Raw genomic sequence first — 20,421 nt, 5'->3', positions numbered from 1 at the left:
GGCGTGATCCTGGAGACCCTGGATCAAGTCCCATGTCAGGCTCTCTGTATGATGCCTGCTTCTCCCTCTGCCTGTGTCTCTGCCTCTCTCTCTCTCTCTGCATCTCTATGAATAAATAAATAAATAATCTTAAAAAAAATTTTTTTTTAAAAAAGAAAAAGAAAAGTATCTGTCCATAAGAGGGCGCTAGGTGGCTCAGCCAATTGAGCACTCTATTTAATTTCAGCTCAGGTCATCATCTCAGGATTGAAAGGAGCCCCACATCAGACTCCACACTTGTGGAGTCTGCATGGGATTCTTTCTCCCTCTTCCTCTACCCCTCTCCCAGCTTGTGCATGTGCTCTCTTTTCCCTCTTCAATGAATAAATAAAATCTTTTTTAAAAAAAATCTGTCCATAGGAAAAGTCCAATGAAATTCTCACCTACCAAAGAAACTGGGATTGGTTTCTGTCTCAGGTATCGAGGATTTTCTATCTGAAAATTCAAGATAGAAATTAATAATTTATTAATTATTAATACTATTTTTGAGTTTTAATTATTTGATAAAATACAGAATTAAGTTGGTATATGAAAACATTTTCTATATGTCTTAATACTTAGTGTTTTAGGATGGGTATTGCATAATATATTTTTAGTAGTCCACTAACAAATAAAATATAAAACATAAACTCTTTGCACCATCGTGATCCTCTCACAGCCTAACCGCTCAGCTTCATTTCCACTACTCCTCCCATCACGTTTTAGATTCCCAGAACCCTGGTGACTTACACTGCTGAAATACAGTAGTCTTCTTGTGCCCCTCTACCCCTAGGCACAACTCTATGCCCCTCTAACCTCAACAAGCATGCACCTATTCATCTTTCAAGGCTCAATTTAATTATTACACAGCCAGGCAGGTTCAGTGCATGAATCCTTATATTTGCCTCCAGAAAAGGTAGAGAATTACCTCTCTAATAGCGTAGAGAATTGCTTTGGGACTCCTCCTATATCTACCTTCCAGGCTCATCTACCCCCTCAGTATACCCTGTACTCTAAGAACACCAAACGTCTTGTTTTACCTTTAAAAGCACTACATTCTTTCCCAAATCTGAATCTTTGCAACCTATGAAATCATTCTCCCAACTTCTTCTTATTGTTCACTTATTCAAGACTCTTCCCCAGGAAATTTAATTAAGTTTCTACTACTTCAATTGTACCCTTTTATAATCAAACATCTGTCTTCTATAAAAGAGTAAAAACTCTGAAAACAGATTATGACTGTCACAACCCATCTATCCCAAGCATCTACCACAGGGCCTGGCAGGTAGGTGCCCAACAAATATTCATTAAAAAGAAAGGAAGGAAGGAAGGAAAAGAGAGAGGGAGGGAGGGAGGGAGGAAGGGGCAAAATGTACCTGATCCCACCCTCTTATCAAGCTTCTAAACTATCCTAGCGTGTCTCTCATAGCACATTCTAAGTGTTTATCAGTAAATCTCCACATCTGCCTTTGTGCACAATAAATGCAAAGATAATGACTTCTCAATTTTGTATTCCTAGAAATAGCATAATATCTAACTCATAGTAGGCTTTTGAGGAAATATTTAGTGAATGAATATACTATATGATAAATTAGAAACATTCATTATTATTTCAACTATTTCATTCATAAATGAAGTGATAATTAAAAATCATTATCATGAAATTATAATCTGACATCTTAAACTTATAATTTATGACATAGATAATCTCAAAATGTACAATAACATAAACATAACACTAACCATGACTTCAAACTAGGATAATTGTTTTTACCCTGAAGTATACCATTGGCACCAACTGACAAACTTTGTTAAACATATATTATCAGGATCTACTCCTCCAAAATCTCACTATGTTTTCAGAAAGCTCCTCAAACGATTTATTATAGTTAATAATCATAGAAGATAATCCATGCCCAAGTTGATAATAAAGATAAGGATGAATAAAGGACCAACTACTAAAAGAATACAGAGGCAACAAAATTAAAAATAGAACTGATTATTCATTTTAAAAAAACATAAAAGCCTCTCTAGCAACAGATAGAATCTGAAAAGTTAACTATATTTTAACACTTAGATAAGGAGTAATTTACAAAACAACTTTCTTTTGCCTGAAGGCTGATTCCTATAAAGTAATGACAACTGTCTGAATTGATATTTCTCTCCCCATCCTCAAAAACCCGTAAAGATCACCAAAGACAGCACATAAAAACACCCATCACCTATGCCTACATCATAATAAGGAGAAATTACTAAAACCTTTGACTTACATTTAAGTGGCCAAAGAAAGATCACGGATCAGCAGAATAAGATCCTAAGCTAAACCAGAGTGATGGAATGGAACAAAAAGGAAGTGCCTCAGGGTCCCAGTGGTATTGGAATATAAGTGTCATCAAATATTGACTTGTAGAAGGAGAGTGGTCTACCTTACGTGAACAAAAAACCTGATGGATCAGAGAGCTGGAGACAGGAGAATCAAAAGAAGGGTGTGAAAAACTATAAAGAACCAGAGAAGGTTCTTAGGAGGGAACCACTTCTGCAGGAGAGACAGGCCCCTTGGAAGGAAGTTTCTCCATGGTGAAGGGAAAGAAAGGAAGAGCTATAGAGAAAGGACCCTACGGGGCGCCTGGGTGGCTCAGCAGTTTAGCGCCTGCCTTCAGCCCAGGGCGTGGTCCTGGAGTCCAGGATCAGTCCCACGTCGGGTTCCTTGCATGGAGCCTGCTTCTCCCCTCTGCCTGTGTCTCTGCCTCTCTTGGTCTCTCTCTGTATCTCTCATGAATAAATAAATTAAATATTTTAAAAAATAAGTAAATAAAAGCAGAACCCAAACCTTTCAGAAGACAACTTAAAAGAATGACTTAAGGCACTGGGTGGCTCAGTTGGTTAAGCATCCATCTCTTGATTTCAGCTCAGGTCATGGTCTCAGGGTTGTGAGATTGAGCCCCTCATGGAGCACCATGCTGGGTGTGGAGTCTGCTTAAAATTCTCTCTTTCTCTCTCCTCTGCCCCTCCTCACCCCATACCCCACTCCCCTTCACTTGCTCTCTAAGGGAAAAAAAAAAAAAAAAGAATGACTTATGGCCAAAACAGAAAAGATTTCTTACGCAAGAGACAAAAAAATCCAAAAAGCATAAATAAAAAATTAATAAATTTGACTAGGCAAGAACTTACTCCAAAAAATATATCATAAATAAAATGAAAAGATAAACCATAAACTGGAGATGTTTGAACAAATTATCAGTCTCAAAATATGTAAAAAAGGTCTTTAAAATTTAATGAAAGAATATAGGTTTTTTTTTTTAATTTTTTTTTTAATTTTTATTTATTTATGATAGTCACAGAGAGAGAGAGCGAGAGAGAGGCAGAGACACAGGCAGAGGGAGAAGCAGGCTCCATGCACCGGGAGCCCGATGTGGGATTCGATCCCGGGTCTCCAGGATCGCGCCCTGGGCCAAAGGCAGGCGCCAAACCGCTGCGCCACCCAGGGATCCCAAGAATATAGGTTTTTTAATGGGAAAAATATGAGACACAATTTACTGATGAAGAAATTTGTATGACTACTACACATATGAATATATGTGCAATCTTTTCCAATGAAAATGTAAAGTAATACCACAGTGAAATAGCATTTTATAGCCACCTGATTGGTACACATTAAAAATCTGAAAATAAAAGTGTTTCAGATGGTGTACCACTAGTGGGTGTATGAATTTGTACATTTACTTTGGAAAACATTTAATAAGTGGAGATAATAATAAAACCCACTTAAATATCATACCAGAGGAAGAGGCACATTTAGTAAATAACACTGTACTATATATACACAGCTTTTTGAAAAATAGAGGCAGCAAATTTCCAGGAGGCAGCAAAGTGCACTCAATAAATATTTATTGTCTGAAGGTATATATATGAAAAGTAAGTAACCATTCTCTATTTTTGGAATGGATAAAAACAGCCTAGAAAGTAAGTTCTTCAAAGACACACCCATATCTGCAAATATATAAAACCCTAATTCATGAAGCAGAATTAAATAGAAGGGGAAAAATAAAGGCGGGGGAAACGGAATTCTCAAAGATGCTCAAGCTCTAATTAAGCTTAAAATTTAAAACCAAAGCCAAGAAAACCATCTGTGACTTATTTTGACACAGCTCTACATTTACAGCGGAGTACAAAATATTGGTTTAGCTAATTACAATGTAGCCTTTCAACTATGGAGAAGTGACTCCTGTTTCATCCTCTGCATCTTTAAAAGCCATTTAAATACAGAAGTTAAAGACTCATTCTGTTATCATAAATATCCTTTCTCAAGCTGACCAAAAAAAAAAAAAAAGAAAAGAAAAAGTCTATTATAATATTTAAAAACAATAATGAACACTGTGAACATATATAAATCTGTTGTTGTTCATTTACAATACACTGAGTTTGTCTCATTACCACTTTCAATATGTAATGAGAATTATCCATAGTAAAGCATGTTCTTGCATCTATTTGGGGGAAATAAGCAATCTATTTTCTGATTTTATAACAGCAGCCAGATGTGCTTTGAAGTTAAATGTTCCCACTTTGTAACCCACCAGTAATGGACTTGAAGCAATCTGTAAACAGTCTTAACATTTTTTTCATGTTCTTTTAGAAAATTTCTTGTTCTCTTATAATACCTCAGGAAAGAAGACCACAATAAAGAATGTCCAAAATAGAAGATAGAAAGGATTTATGTGAAACACTAAAGTCTAACAAAATATTATACAGAAAACAAAGCCAAAAAAATGAAGTTCCAATAGCAGGAATGAATCACATGACCAAACACTTCTTATTTAAAGAGCAAATAGAATCACAGTAATAAAATATGTAATAGTTTAAACTAGACACAAATACAGATATCTGAATTCTTTCTAATGAAAACTGCTTTTGATATTCTATTTTGGTTAGTGTTTTAGCCAATTTGGTTACAAAGGGCTCTGCCAGTTTCTTTGGATTATTCAGGATTTTGGTCAAACTGATCAAATACCCCTATAGACTAATGTTGACCAATTAAAGATGTTCTATGATTCTAGAAAAATAGATAGATATTTTATCTGATATTTTAGCCACCTTAAAGGAAAGGACATTACCAAGCAATATATTACTAGCACCACAACTAAAATAAATGTTTTTAGGTCATGGCATCAGTCAGAACTGCCAAAATTCTCTCAATAGCATAAAATAAATTCAGTCCTCAATGTCAAATCAATTATGCTCCAAAATAATGTTTTTTAAGTCAACATTTTAAAACTTGAAAAACGTTTTTCCTCAGAAATAATACTACAAATGGAGGCTCATTCGTTAGTTTACTCACATTTCAACATTTAGTGAGCACAAATTAAATACAAACATAAAGGCACAGTCTATTGGCATGAGGAAAAGCAAATAAGCCAAAGGAACAGAATGGAAACAGAAAGACATGTACTGTCACCTGATTTATGAGACAAATATCACTGTAGTACAGCAGGATGAGTCTTTACAATATGTGAGAGTGTCACCTGGATAGACATAAGGAACAAAAATAAATCTTAACACTCTGTCTTATACCATATACCCAGATCACCTCCAGATGGGATGTAATCTAAATAGAAAAAGTAAAACCATAGGGCTGCTAGGGGAAAACAGAGAAGAACATCTTCAGGACCTTAAGGTAGTCAAAGATCTTAAATGGAACACAAAACAGCACTAATCACATAATGAAAAAATGAGAAAATGAACTGCATTAAAATTTAATTTTTCTGTTCATCAAAGACACCAGTAAGAGATTAAAGGAAAGCAACAAAGTAGGAGAAACTATTTATACTTAGTCCAAAAGGACTCTTACCCAGAATAGATACAAAGCTCTGACATACCAGTATGAAAAAGGCAAACAACCCAACAGAAAAACTGGCAAAGCCACAAGTAGGCACTTGACTCCCAGAGACCATCTAAACTGTCACGAACATAGGAAAAGTCACCTAACTGTGTTAGTCACCAGGAAAATACATATTAAAACCACATAACGCAATGTTACTAACCACTCTTAAGAAAGGCTAAATTTTTTTAAGTAAAAAAAAAAAAAAAAAATTAACTGACCATACCAAGGATTGAAGAGAAAGTAGACTCTCAGAAGCCAGCACTTTGCTGATGATGATGAAAACCAGCACAGTCACTTCAGAAAATCATTAGGCAGTACCTGTATTAATTAGCTTTCTGCTACACCACAAATTACCCCAAACCTTCACAGCTTCAAACTATAACCATTTTATTTAGCTCGTAATTCTGAGGGTCACCAAGTTGGGCAGCTCATCTACTGGAATCGCTCATCTCAATCTACTCTTTGGTCTTACTCTTACTCTTTTGTCTGCGACACCAGCCTGACAGCTGTCCCCGGTGTCTGATTAAGACAGTTCCCAACAGCCACAGTGAAGGAGGCCCCAGGGAGCAGACCAGCCAGGCTTCCCACAAGGACAGTAAAGGCATATCCCCACTTGCTAACAGCTCACAGGTAACCCCTAGCCCTCGGCAGAAAGGTTCACTCCTCCCTAATGGCCCCTGACCTCCAGGTGGGTCTGCCTAACTCTAGGGCGCTGTCCACCCGCTGGAGCTACTTGCGGGATCTAAGGGGCACTCACTTCTGCTAACCTCACCCAGCTCCCACTGCCTATTCCTGAGAGCGATCCCTGTGCTAATTCCATACTCCTCCTGGATCCTGCTCTGGGGCAAAGGAGCAAAGAGAGTCCTCACTATTCCTCTGCTCCTGGTGAGAGTGAGATTTTACAGTCAGTGCATAGGCCAATGGTGGCAGTGGGCAGGTGACTAATAACTAGAATGGAAGGCCCAGGAAAGTCCTCCTCCCAGCCCTCTACCAGGGCCTCAGAAAAATAAAACAGAAAAAAAAATTTACATAAAGACAGTCAAGCATGGAATATATCAATTATAAGGCAGAGTAAGAAAGTTTCCCCAAAACTAAAGGTTAAAAGTTTAAAGAGTAAGAAAAAAATACAGGAGGAAAATTTAATTGCTAGGTTTAATAAGTAAATCTCTCTATTTGAATTATGTATTCCTTAAAAAAAAAAATACTAACACTCCCGGGAGAAAGAAAGACTATATTTGCAGGGAAAAAAAATGTATTTTTAACAAAAGCTAGAAAATTCAAATTCTAGAACATCTAATGCACCTGAACGAAGGCGTATGAAAGTCATGCCAGCAATATAAAAAATGCACGCTTGGTATAGAGCACTAAAATTAACTACTATTAACCATCATTCACAGGAAGAAAGAAAAAAAATCCATCACAAGTTCTCATACAAAACTAAAATCAAAGCTTTTTAATACACTGGATTCTTAAATTATTCTACTGTGATCAAAAGATATAGTTCAGCCTGATTAATGTATATATGTTATAAATATATAAAAATGCAAGACTTTCATATTTTACAATGTTAGTGTATCCTTTGAACAATAAAAGTGTGAAACAAACCCAGGCAGACCTAGTTTTCAAGCATTACCTCAAAATATTTTAGATGTTTTATTTTAATTTTATTATATGAATTCAATCCACTGAACAGTTAAATAATCGGGCAAAGTACTCTCTGTGCTAAGAAATGTACATCAGAAGTTTCAAATGGCTAAGGGCAAAGGCAAGTTTTAAAGGATAGCCCAGGATTTCACTTTTCACTTTGATATTGCTTTCTGGCAAATATCAAAAAAATTTCTTTCTGGGGGATTTCCTGTGCTCTTCTCCCACACTCGTAACTTAGGCCTGCCCTCCAGTGGCAGCTTCCGCTCCACCTTCAAACATAACAGTGTGTTTCTTTTGACTTATTATTCCCCTCTTGTTATTAATTCTCTCTCTTCTCTTTAGCTAACATGCTCCCAAAATGGCTAGGAGATTCACATTGCTTTAAATTCTTATCCATGCCCTACCTTCTACTCATGTCCCTTGCAGGAGCCAGCTGTCCTTACTCTGTCCCCTGAAGACCGGCTGTCCAGCCTCTGGGTGCAGCCACCACCCGGGACCGTGTGACTACGAAATAGGATTCCAGCCCTCGAGTCTCATGAAGCTGACAGAGAACCAATGTTCCCATTTCCTAGAAGTAAACCTTTAGGTGCCCCTTCTGGTCAGCTCACCAATCAGTCACTAGCATCTTTTACCCTCTTTGAAATGTTTTTTCTTTCAATACTTGCCATTTTCACAGAAATCATACTAATGTGGTATTCACCACAAACACCAAAAAGATGATTGGTTCCCTTTCTCCAATTTCTATTCACACTCAACACAACCTTCAAAATGCCACCAAGTCAATTTTCCTAAAGCACTGCTTTCATTAAAGACCATTATTAGGAGGAAAGGTTTTACGTTTTTCAAAACAACAATCCCTAATGTGCAGTGAAGAAGTAAGAAATAGATAATCTTATATACTGCTAGTTGGGGAATAAACTGGTATATACCTTCTGGAGGCAGGTGCCTGGAAGGGATGTAACCTGAGAAAGCAACCAAAAATGTATACAAAGAATCTGTAGGAACTTTTACGGCAGTATTACTTATATGTTACTTATATTAGCCGCAAACTGAGAGCAACCAAAATGTCCAAAAATAACAGAATGCTTAAATAAGTTATGTAATACCCATCCAAAAGAAAAATTAGTGCTATTGTTAATATTCATATTTATAGAACTATTATAAACCTATAGCAAATTTAAAACAGCACAAAATAATATTTATAACCCCAATTTTGTTTAAAGTTTAATTGTGTAAATACAGGGGAAAAAAGAAAGGGAGGATATATAGAACGCAAGGTTAAGCCATCTCTCAGTGTTAGGATTTTCAAACATACTTTATTCCTCTGATTTTCTATACTTTTCAATTTTCAAATTACAAATTATTTAATTAATAACAAAATGTGATAAAAATTGCTCTAAACCCCTTTTCATTTCCTCAGAGCATTTAAACAGCATCATGTAGAGTGGACCATGGAAGGAAAAAATAAACCTCTATGGCTCACTATGCCTAAAATGTAAAAGCTAAATCACTCCATCTAGCAATCAAAGCTCCAATACAATCCAGCCTGATTAACACTGCCCCGCTAATCCCATACATTAATCCCAAAGATCCCGTCATGTCAAGTGACTTACACCACATGTTCCTTCATACCTCTCTCTTCCCAGCTCTGTACCTCCACAGCTATCCAGATACATCCATGCCCCTCTCGGCCTCTGTATCTCTAAACTGCTGCCCATGATGGCAGCTCATCCAGGAAATCTCCCATTTTTTTTTTTTACCCAAATGACCTTGCTTCTCCAAGTCCTCCCTCCCTGTTCCACCACTTTAGTATTGTAATTTCTAATTCATTTTAATATTTCACCATATACTATCTTAAATTATTATTTAATGACTTATGTGTATATCTTCTATTTTACCAATGAGAAAATCAGCTTGTTGAGGGCAGGGGCTGTTTTATGCTTCTTTGGAATGTTCTTTCTCTTTCCTGTACTCAAAGTCCTTCTCCCACAGTACCACCGCAGTACTGAATGGCTGACATCCAATAACATTCACTAAATAGAATTAGTTGAGATGTTTTACAAATATAATACGATTCTCCTACATTAATATACATACATAAAACAAGTACTTTTTTTTACCCCAAGATTCCAACTATTAAGGCGAGCTTCAATGTCACTGTCATCCAAAGAAACAGCAGATTTTTTGGAATGAGCTTCCTGAAAGACAAAAGACAAAAGACAAGAAGGGGGAGAAGGAAGGAAGAAATAAAAGCAAAAACGAACGAGGGAGAGGGGGAGTGAGGGGAAAAGAAAACAGAAAAGACAGAAAACAGGACAAAATATATGTCATTCAAAGTAATGAAAAATTTTGTGTGCTTTTCTGGTAGTGGTGTATCACCCTCAGAGGAAAGGTTTATGTCACAGCTGAGCTAGAGTTCTCAATTCTAAGTAATGACTGTTTATTATAGCTGCTGAGGGCTATGAGGTGCCTTCCAATATATTCGCATAGTAACTAGATTAAAACAAAACACACATCAAAAGAACTTTTTAAAAATTAATCCAGATTCTTCTCTTTAAGTTCTTTTGCAAAAAGTTTTAATTGTGGTATATACCACAGTAGCTTTAAAGGGGGGTGGGGAAACACTTGAAAAGATGAATTATTTATAATCCTTAAAATTAGTTAACAGGGAAGTTTGTTGATGTCCAAGAAGCTCTTTGTTCTGAAATTAATTCTCATTCATACACTGAATATAAAGAGAAATAAGCTTTGGATTCACATCATGAGAACACAATTATGGTGAAATTTTACTTTTTTAAAAATTAAAATTACATGCTTTTTTTCCTCCCATATAACTTATTATATTACACATTTATCAAAGCCGATTAAAAATATAATTAACTGAACACAGTCTAAAATTGGTACCCAGAAATGGGCAATGATCTAAAAGCTCTAGAAACTTAGAAAAGTAAATCTGTGTATAATAATAATGTGTATGTTACAGTACGGCCAAAAAAATGTATTTTGAAATTAAATTTATTGGCACAGCATTTTCACGCTTTTAGAAAAACCTCATTATTAATAAATAAATCTATTTACCTATAATCATTTAAATTATCTGAAGTGATAAAGATATACTAAAATGTTCTTCATATCTTATTATCTCCAAATTTCTATTGAACAGAATGTTGAATTTATTATATATACCATATTTAAATTCCTTATTATTTATATTGTTGGTCCCCTGCTTCTTGTCTGTTTTTCTTTGTGAACAAGAAGTTCTCAAGAAAAAGCACCTGCCTTGTTTATTTTGAGTGAATGTAATGGTTGATAATAAACCCACAAATATTTAAAACACGCTGCCCTTAAAACATTTTCCAAAGTTCCAAACTATCACTGGAGAAAATGCAGTGAGTTATGTTTGGAGCAATATTTGCTGAACAGTCACGCATCACACATGATCTCTTTGTAACTAAAAGTCCCATAACCCAAGACAAGCCAGAGTTACAAAAGAAAGGCCATAGTAAACAGACAAAATTCTTCTCTTTAGAAAGCCAACTGGAATGCTCACTAGCACCTTGTTCAAACCAAAACTATGTTAAGTAATTAGATGCAAGAGAGCATTCACATTTCAGGACATAAATAGTTCATTTTCAGCAAAAATGCAATGTCCCCTACTTCACTACAAATTAATCCCAGTTTCTTAAATTTGTGACCACTGGATGTCTAATCATTTATATACACACACACATACCCACATACATATACTCTGAGTAAAAGGGGAAAGGAAAAAAAAACAACTAAAAAATGAAGCTTTCCAAAGTCATTCTTCAGTGCACAAGAGAAACAACACACTGCTTCACATGATGCCTCAGAATCATTGAGAAAGCAGAAGGAACAAGGTGGAATATACCAAACACAATTTTCTTTGCTATCAGGGTGTTCACCAAAACATTTAGACTTTATGCACTGTTTTCAAATAATTGTTGGAATTTTGACAAACATGAAATTAAACATTTGTGGAATTATTTTAAAATAACAAACAAACAAAAGTAGAATCTGATCTTACACAACTCTTTGGGGTAGTATTTTGTCCATCTTCTCTGGAGGTTGGACTCATAGAATGGGATCTCATTTGGAGCTTCGCAGTGGATTGCTCCCTACTAACAGACCAAAATAGTAACAATCAGAATGGGGGAAATTCAGAGGACACATGGGCATTCAAATCTAGGATTACTAATTTTTTTCTTCTGGATATCAGATGATTGTTTATATTTAACAATGATGTTTCCATAGTAAAGAAAAAATAAATGCGAATAACAACCATTTGTATTTCTTACGTTTTAATTCACTTAGGCTTAACTATAAGTAAAATGTCACCTAAATGCCACACACTTGCTTACAAACAAGTGCTATTTTTAAGTGGAACTATTATAAACTACATGTATTTTTTTAACTACATGTATTTAAACCTTTTCTCCTCCCTCCTTCTTTTCCTAAGGTAGAGAACAAGAGAAAAATAAAACATATATTCTCAGAGAGGATAATTGTTTTAAAAGGTTAGTAAGTGTTATTGGATTCATGTTGCACATCAAGATGAAGCATTAAAATATATAAAATTTAAGTATCTTCATGTACTGAAAATTTGGATTAATTTGAAACCATGTCAGAAACTACAGATAAATCAAAGTCTTAAATTTAAAATACACCACGTTAATTCAGGTAAAATGTTGTAAACACAGTATAAATAGGAAAATAGTGTAAGCTTCCAAATGAATTTGAACAAGAAGACTTTTCTCCAATATAAAATATAGTGTAAAAATGCCATTCTCAATATTCTACTTTAGCCTGGAGTCTCTCATGTATTTTTACTCAAGCTACTTCAATGAAAGTTTCATTATTATGAATATCTTTTCCTCTGAACAGCTCCTTAAAGATACATAAAATGGAAATTAACCATTAAAGAATGAGTTAAAGTCACTAACTTTTAACCATAAGCCCTATCACGATTCCCTTCACAAATACTGGTCCATACTAAGTATTCTCAAAGACAGAATAGTAGTTGAGAAAGACAAGATGACAATGAATGTGTTTTTGTTAGTAACACTGAAAGAGCAACAATCCTTAGGCTAGTTGTTTTAAAGAGAGCTATTAAATTTTTATACCCCTACTCAATATCCCAGATATCCAAATACTTAAGAACAAACAAGAAAATAGATGAAGTAATATTTTGAGAATAATTTCATTAGCCCATGTGCTTGAGCTGATATAAACATTTAAAACTAAAGATGTAGGAAGAGGCAATCTGATACATCATACTAAGCACTGGCCTGTCCTTCTTTAAGAATAGATTAAACAATCATAAAAAGAGCTAACTTAAAAATTGAAAAATGCTTAAATATTAAAAGAAATTCTCATAGAAAATATTAATAAAAAAGAGGACTGAAACATTTATCTATTTATTACACAGGGTGCATACATAAAACAACATATCCTTTTAATTCACTTGTAGCTGTCCTCTGTACCAATCCACCTCTTTCCTTTCATAAGTTTTCAAAATAAGTTATTAGATCCATGTCCTAACCTGACGTATACTTTTCAATCAACTGCAATCTGACTTCCACTCATCCCGAAAGTGCTGGGAAGTCATCAACGATCTCCTAGTTGCTCAAGCACATGAGCCACTATGTGTCCTTACCCTAGTTGATCTCCCCAAAACATCAGGAACAGTGTTTTAAAGAAGTCATATTTACTGGCTCTGTAGAACCATTCTTCCCCCATTCTCATTCAATTCTTCGGAAATCTCCTTCACAATAACCTTTAGCAGCTTTTCCTTCCCTGACCACCCCAAGTATGCTATAATCTCAGGACTCTGTGTCTAACCTTTTTTATTTCCCTTTTACTTGCATTCCCTCTGGACAATCCAAACTGCTAATAAAGGGACTATCAGGGGGATCCCTGGGTGGCTCATCAGTTTGGTGCCTGCCTTTGGCCCAGGGCGCGATCCTGGAGTTCCAGGATCGAGTCCCGCGTTAGGCTCCCGGCATGGAGCCTGCTTCTCCCTCTGCCTGTGTCTCTGCCTCTCTCTCCCTCTCTATCATGAATAAATAAATCTTTAAAAAATAAAAAATAAATAAATAAAAGGACTATCAGTTTCAAATAACAAGGAGCTTTGATTACGAAGTCAACATTTCCAACCCAAACTGCTCTCTCTCGACCTCTAACCCCATTACAAATACAAACTGAAAAGCCCTACTTTCTTACAATTCAATGTGTCCCACACTAAATTCATTATATTGTCCCTAATCCATGCTCCCATTCAGGCCAAGGAAAGCAGAGGCACTGCTTGAAGCCACCTTCTTGCGCTGGCAGTTGAGACAACTAATGAAGGAGGCCATATCATTGCTAAAATCCGGCTGGCACAAGAGACATGGACATTAGGCAAGAAGTTCCGTTTCTTGCCATTAAGACTGTCTCCAGCTGGAAACACCATTAACTGGAACTCAAAGTAGATAAGACCGTTCAAACTCACAGTGATGGAGCCAGAGGTCAGAGTGACCATGAGACGGAGGGTAGAAGATAAAGCTCAACGCTCAACACCATAAGCCTCTTTAGGAAGAGTAACTGGTGCTGTCTACCACACAGAACAGCAAGGCATGATGCTCGTACATAGCCTACAACTGGTGCAGGGGACATGATTATAGGAACTCACGGTTATGGTACTTGTGCCAGTGAGAAGAGAGGGACTGTGGCTTGATCAATTTCAGGGTGCTGAAACTAACACAGAAACATTAGTAATTATGTTAGTAAGTTCCCTGACATCCAAATGTCTCTTTCCTCCTCAGAAGGAGTAAAACTATAGGAAATATAAATTCCTCCCTTTCACTTTTTCCTAATGCTAAAATATTTCAGCAGGAATCCAGAACCATTCTCTCAACATTATTCTTGATTCCAAATACTAAAGAAACAAAGACGTGTCCCCATAAAGATAAAGAGATAAGACACAAGACATGTAAGATTTAAAGAAAGACCAACTGTCCTCCTACAAAATAAATATATATAGATAGATAGATATAGATATAGATATAGATATAGATATAGATATACGGGGAACTTCTAAATATAACTTTAATTTGTGTTACCAGTGTCATTCAAATGGATATTTCAGATGTAAAAAGGAAATGAACAATCTATTATCCATGTGCTTACAAATGAAAAACATGGGGATGCCTGGGTGGCTCAGCAGTTGAGCATCTGCCTTTGGCTCAGGGAATGATCCCAAGGTCCAGGATGGAGTTCCGCATCAGGCTCCTTGTGGAGAGCCTGCTTCTCCCTCTGCCTGTGTGTCTGCCTCTCTCTCTGTATGTTTCTCATGAATAAATAAATAAAATCTTTAAAAAAAAATGAAAAACATGATTACCAAATTTCAAAATCATAATGGAAGAGAATAACAGATTAAATATAGTATAAGGGGATCCCTGGGTGGTTCAGCGGTCTAGCGCCTGCCTTCAGCCCGAGACGTGATCCTGGAGTCCCTGGATCAAGTCTCGCTTTGGGCTCCCTGCATGGAGCCTGCTTTTATCTCTGCCTCTCTCTCTATGTCTTTCATGAATGAATAAATAAAATCTTTAAAAAATAAATAAAGTATAAAATAACATAAAATCAAATCAGTGTATTACAAAACTAGGATAAGAAATATTCAGATAACACACAGGAAAAACCAAAAGGATAATTATAATAAGTGAAAATGCAAGAGATAAAGTAGATAGTTTCCATAATCTCTAACACTGAAATAATATGAATTCCAGAAGGAGTAAATAAATAGGAACTGGGGAAATAATAATTAAAGAAATAGCAGGGACAATGCCAGTCAAGACTGCATCAGAGAAAAGCTTAAAAGAGGAGCTTACTATGTCACTTTTTTTAGCTAGAACAAAAATGCAATGCCATGAAAGGGATGGAACCTGAGATCTGCCAGGCTCTGGTTCCAGAAACAACTAGAAACGGCAGGAAGTGTGACTCTGGAGAAGTAGAAGGGGATCAAAGTTCCCCAAAGTAGAGGAACAAGTCAAACTCACCAAGAATCCAGAGGCAGAAATGGAGTTCCTTGCCCTTGAGAGGAAACTGAAACTCAGTGCAAGTGATCATTTCTGAAAGCTATGGCTTATAAGAAGGTGTATGCCTAGGAAAGGCAAAGGACACAGACATAGCCTCAAAACCAACGAATCAGACTAATTTCATATGAAAGGGATAGAGTTCAAAATGAAAAGAGACATTTGATTCTCCAAATTCCTACAAACAGGAGGGAGGCTAGGAAAACTACTCAGCTTTAAGGAAGCAAATCATTCCTTATGGTTAAAAAAATAATAATAATTCAGAGGGAAAAGCCAAGAGCCCAAAAGACAGAGCAAGGAGTGATGAGGAACATCCCCATAAAGAAACACTAAACCCTAATCAAGAAACAGGAAACAAATACCTGGCTAGATTTCAGAATTGCTATAGAATCGTCATCACTACGGGTCTCTAATTTTCCCTGGTTTTTGAATGGGAGCTTTCCAGGCTCTCTACCATGTGTTGGCTACAGCCAGGCTGGGAGGTGGAGGAAATCACTTGTTCCTTTAGTTCACAGGTGTTTAGATTAGAAGAAGCCATACCAAGGAGCCTCAACAATACCTGGATATGATTTTTATTAAGTTTATTGAGGTATAATTTATATCAATAAAACTGTATCCACTTAAAATGTAGAGTTGGATGAATTTTGACAAATACTTATATAACCATCACAATAAAGATACAGATTCTATCACACTCAAAGGTTCTCTCAAGCTCCTTTGTTGTCAATCTCCTACAAACCCAGACAACTCCCATTTAATAGAATCTCATGTACATGGAATCAAACAGTATGTACATTTTTATGTCTGGCTTCTCTCACCGAAGAAATTGTTTTTGAGATCCAGCCATATTGTTACATGTAACAAAATTTAATTTCTTAGGGCCCCTGGATGGCTCAGTCAGTTAAGCATCCAACTCTTGGTTTGAGCTCAGGTCATGATCTCATGGATCATGAGATGGAGCCCCTTGTGGGCCTCCATGCTCAGTGGGGAGTCTGCATGAAAGATTCTCACCCTCTTCCCCACCCCTCACCCCATTCATGTGCTTTCTCTCTCAAATAAATAAATCTTATTTTTAAAAAGTTCATTTCTTTTTATTGATTAGTATTCCCTAATATGAATGAACCATAACTTGCATATTTATTCATGTGATGAACATGTTGATTGTCCCCACATTTCAGATACTATGAAAAAAACCATGAACATTCCAATTCAAGTACTTATGTGGACATACATTTTCGTTTGTCTTGACTAAACATCTGGTAATAGAATTATGGAATCATATGGTAAGTTATCTTAAACTTTCTAGAAAATTAACAAACTGTTTTCCAAAGTGATTGTGCCAGTTTACCTTCTCATCAACACTGCATGAGCCTTCCTGTTTCATCACATCATCAGCATACTTGGCTTTCTAAGTCTTTAAAATTTAGCCATTCAAATGCATGTGTGGTAATATCACATTGTACTCGACCATGTTCATTTTCCTGATCAAGAATAATGGTGACCATCTTTTCACATGCACATATTAGTCATTGATATATTTTCTTTTGTGAAATATCTGTAAAATCTTTTGCACATTAATTAGGTTGTCTACTTTTCTTCAATTGTAAAGACATCTTCACATATTCTAGACACAGTTCTTTGTCAGATATTTGTACTTAGAATATTTTCTCCCATTCTGTACCTTGCCAGGTGATTTTCCAAATGATGTCTCTCAAAGACAAAAGTTTTAAATAGTCCAGTTTATAACTTATTTCTTCTGGGTTTGTTGTTGTTTTTTTTTTTTTTTTTTTACAACTCATTTTAGTAATCTTTGCCTATTCCTGGGTCACAAAGGTCTTTCTGTTTTCTTTTCAAAGTTCTCTAGTGTTGGGGCAGCCTGGGTGGCTTAGCGGTTTAGCGCCACCTTCGACCTAGGGCATGACCCTGGAGACCCAGGATTGAGTCCTGCGTCGGGCTCCCTGCATGGAGTTTGCTTCTCTCTTTGCCTCTCTGTCTGTGTCTCATATGAATAAATAAATAAAATCTTTAAAAAAAAAAAAAAAAGCTCTCTAGGTTTAGCATTTTCATTTAAGTCTATAACCCATTTCATTTTTTCCCATATGGATATCCAGTTGTTCCCTCATAATTTGATTTAATTCCTTTGTTTAATTCCATTGCCATCTTTATGGAAAATCAATTGACTGTATATGTGCAGATATATTTCTAGAATTTCTGTTCTAATCTATGGCTTTATCTATCTTCTCACCAACACTGCTATCTTTATTACTGTCGCTTTAATTCTAAAAATCAGGAACGTTAAGTCCTCTACTTTTTTCTTTACGTATAATTGCTTTGGTTTTTCATGGATAACAAATTGAGCAGAGGACGTTCCTCTCTATTCCTAACTTACTGGGAGTTTTTATCATGGATGGTTGTTGCATTATGTTAAGTGCTTTCTCTGCATCTACTGAGATGATGACATGATTTTTCTTTCTTAAATTATTTATGTGATGAAGTGCCAAAACCCCTCATGTTCCTGGGATTAAACCATGTACATTCATGATATAATAACCCTTTTATCCTTTTTCTGGATACAATTTGCTAATTAAGAACGTTTAAGTCTATGTCCGTGAGGGAATATTGGTATACAGTTTTATGTTCTTGTAAGGTCTTTGTCTACTTTTGGAAACAACATAATACTGACTGAACAAAATCAGTTGGGAAGCATTCCCTTTTTCCCTATTTCCTGAAAAAAAATTTCATGCAGGATGGTATTTCTTCCATAAAAGCCCGATAAAATTCACCAAGGAAGCCATGTGGGTTTGGAGATTTCTTTGTGGGAAGGTGGTTAATTACAAATTAAGTTTCCTTGGTGGAAATAGGGCTACTCAAATTTCCCATTTCTTCTTGAGTCAGTGTTGGTTTTGTCTTTCAAGGAACATGTCCACTTCGTCAAAGTTTTCAGTGGTATAAAGCTGTTTATATTATTCTTTTTATATTCTTACTGTGTGCAGAATCCATATGGAGTCTCCTTTTCATTCTGGATAATGCTAATTCGTGTTTTCTTTCTTTTAATTGTGGCAAAATACACATGAAATTTATTGTCTTAACCATTTTTAAGTGTACAGTTTAGTGGCATTAAGTACATTCACAGGGGTGCCTGGGTGGCTCAGTTGGTTAGAAATTGAACTCTTGGTTTCAGCTCAGATCATGATCTCAAGGTCATGGGATCTAGCCCCATGCCCGGCTCCGCACTGAACACGAAGTCTGCTTGTCACTCTCCCTCTGCTCCTCCCCCTGATCATGCACTCACACACTCTCCCAAATTATAAAATATATTTTTTAAATAGTACATTCATATTGCTATGCACCCATCACCACCATCCATCTCTAGATCATTTTCATCTTCCAAACTAAAACACTGTACCTATTAAACAGTAACACCCCATTCCTCTTTGCCTGCAGCCATTGGCAAATACTATCCTACTTTCTGCTTTTATGAATATCATTACTTCAGGTACCTCACAGGAGTGGAAACATACAGTATTTATGTTTTTGTGACTGGCTTATTTCCCCCAGCATAGCATCTTCAAGTTTCATCATGCTATAAAATGCTTCAGAATTTCCTTCCTTTTTAAGGCTCACTCATCTTCACTCTCTGCATATACCACATTTTCTTTCCAATCATCAACTAATGAACACTTGGAATTCTTCTACATTTTGGCTAGTACAAATAATGATACCATGAACATGGGTGTACAAATAATCGTTCAAGTCCTTGTTTCAATTCTTTTGGATATATACCTAGAAGTTGGTTTGCTAGATCATAAGGTAACTATTTTTAATTTATTTGAGGAACTGGCATACTATTTAACACAGTAGCCTATCACATTTTACATTCCTCCCAATAGTGCACAAGGGTCCCAATTTCTCCACATCCTTACTACTAAGAAACAACTATTCTAGTTGATGAGTTTTTTTACTAGCAGCCATCCTAATAGCTGTGAGGTATATCTTAGTATATTTTTGATTTGCATTCCAGAGCATCTTTTCATGTGTTTCTTGCCCATTTGTGTAACTTCTCTGGAGAAATGTCTATTCAAGGTTTTTTGCCTACTTTGTGACCAAACAGGTCTTCTTGACACTGAGTTGTAGAATTTTTGCTTTTGTTTTTCTTTGTAGAGACAATGCATGTGTGGGTGAGCCCGGCAGCGCAGGTTGGGGAGGGTAGGGACAAGAGAGAGAGTGAGAAAATCTCAAGCAGACTCCAAAATGGGCACAGAGCCCAACTCAGGGCTCAATCCCATGACCCCGAAATCATGACCCAAGCCAAAAATCAAGAGTTGGAAACCTAATCGACTGAGCCATCCGACCATCCCAACTTGTAGAATTTTTTATATATATTCTGAAGACTAATCATGTTTCAATTTGCAAATATTCTCTCCCATTGCATGAGATGTTTTTTCATTCTGTTGACTGCATCCTTTGATACACATTAATTTTTAACTTTGATGTAACATCTATTTTTCTGCTTTTGGTGTCATAGCCATTATTAAACCCACTGTCATGAAGCTTCTCCTTTATATTTTCAACTAAAAGTTTTATAGTTGTAGCTCTTATGTTTAGGTCTTGATCCATTCTGAGTTAATTTTTGTATACACTGTAAGGTAAAAGTCCACCTTCATTCTTTTGCGTGTTTTGCATCCAGTTTTCCCAGCAAAATTTGCTGAAAAATCTGTTCTTTTCCTATTGACTGGTCTTGGTACCCTTGTCAAAAATAATTTGATCATATGTGCAAGAGGTTAT

At 36.1% G+C, this 20,421-nt stretch overlaps 1 protein-coding gene across 6 annotated transcripts in view; it reads right to left on the bottom strand.

Annotated features, from left to right (window-relative positions):
- CEP112 (centrosomal protein 112) overlaps positions 1–20,421 on the bottom strand; it is a 400,471-nt gene that overhangs the window by 348,344 nt on the left and 31,706 nt on the right. For all 6 annotated transcript variants that reach the window (XM_055323886.1, XM_055323903.1, XM_055323913.1 and 3 more), the window contains 3 exons: positions 11,592–11,685; positions 9,664–9,741; positions 427–474 (listed from right to left, as the gene is read on the bottom strand). In XM_055323886.1, coding sequence (XP_055179861.1) covers positions 427–474; positions 9,664–9,741; positions 11,592–11,685 — 220 coding nt within the window. The remainder of the gene's footprint in view (positions 1–426; positions 475–9,663; positions 9,742–11,591; positions 11,686–20,421) is intronic.

This window comes from Nyctereutes procyonoides, unplaced genomic scaffold (genome assembly GCF_905146905.1).
Source record: "Nyctereutes procyonoides isolate TBG_1078 unplaced genomic scaffold, NYPRO_anot_genome, whole genome shotgun sequence".
In the NCBI taxonomy this organism is placed as follows: domain Eukaryota; kingdom Metazoa; phylum Chordata; class Mammalia; order Carnivora; family Canidae; genus Nyctereutes; species Nyctereutes procyonoides.
The sequence above is the reverse complement of the archived record's forward strand: the minus strand, read 5'-3'. Positions and strand labels throughout refer to the sequence as shown.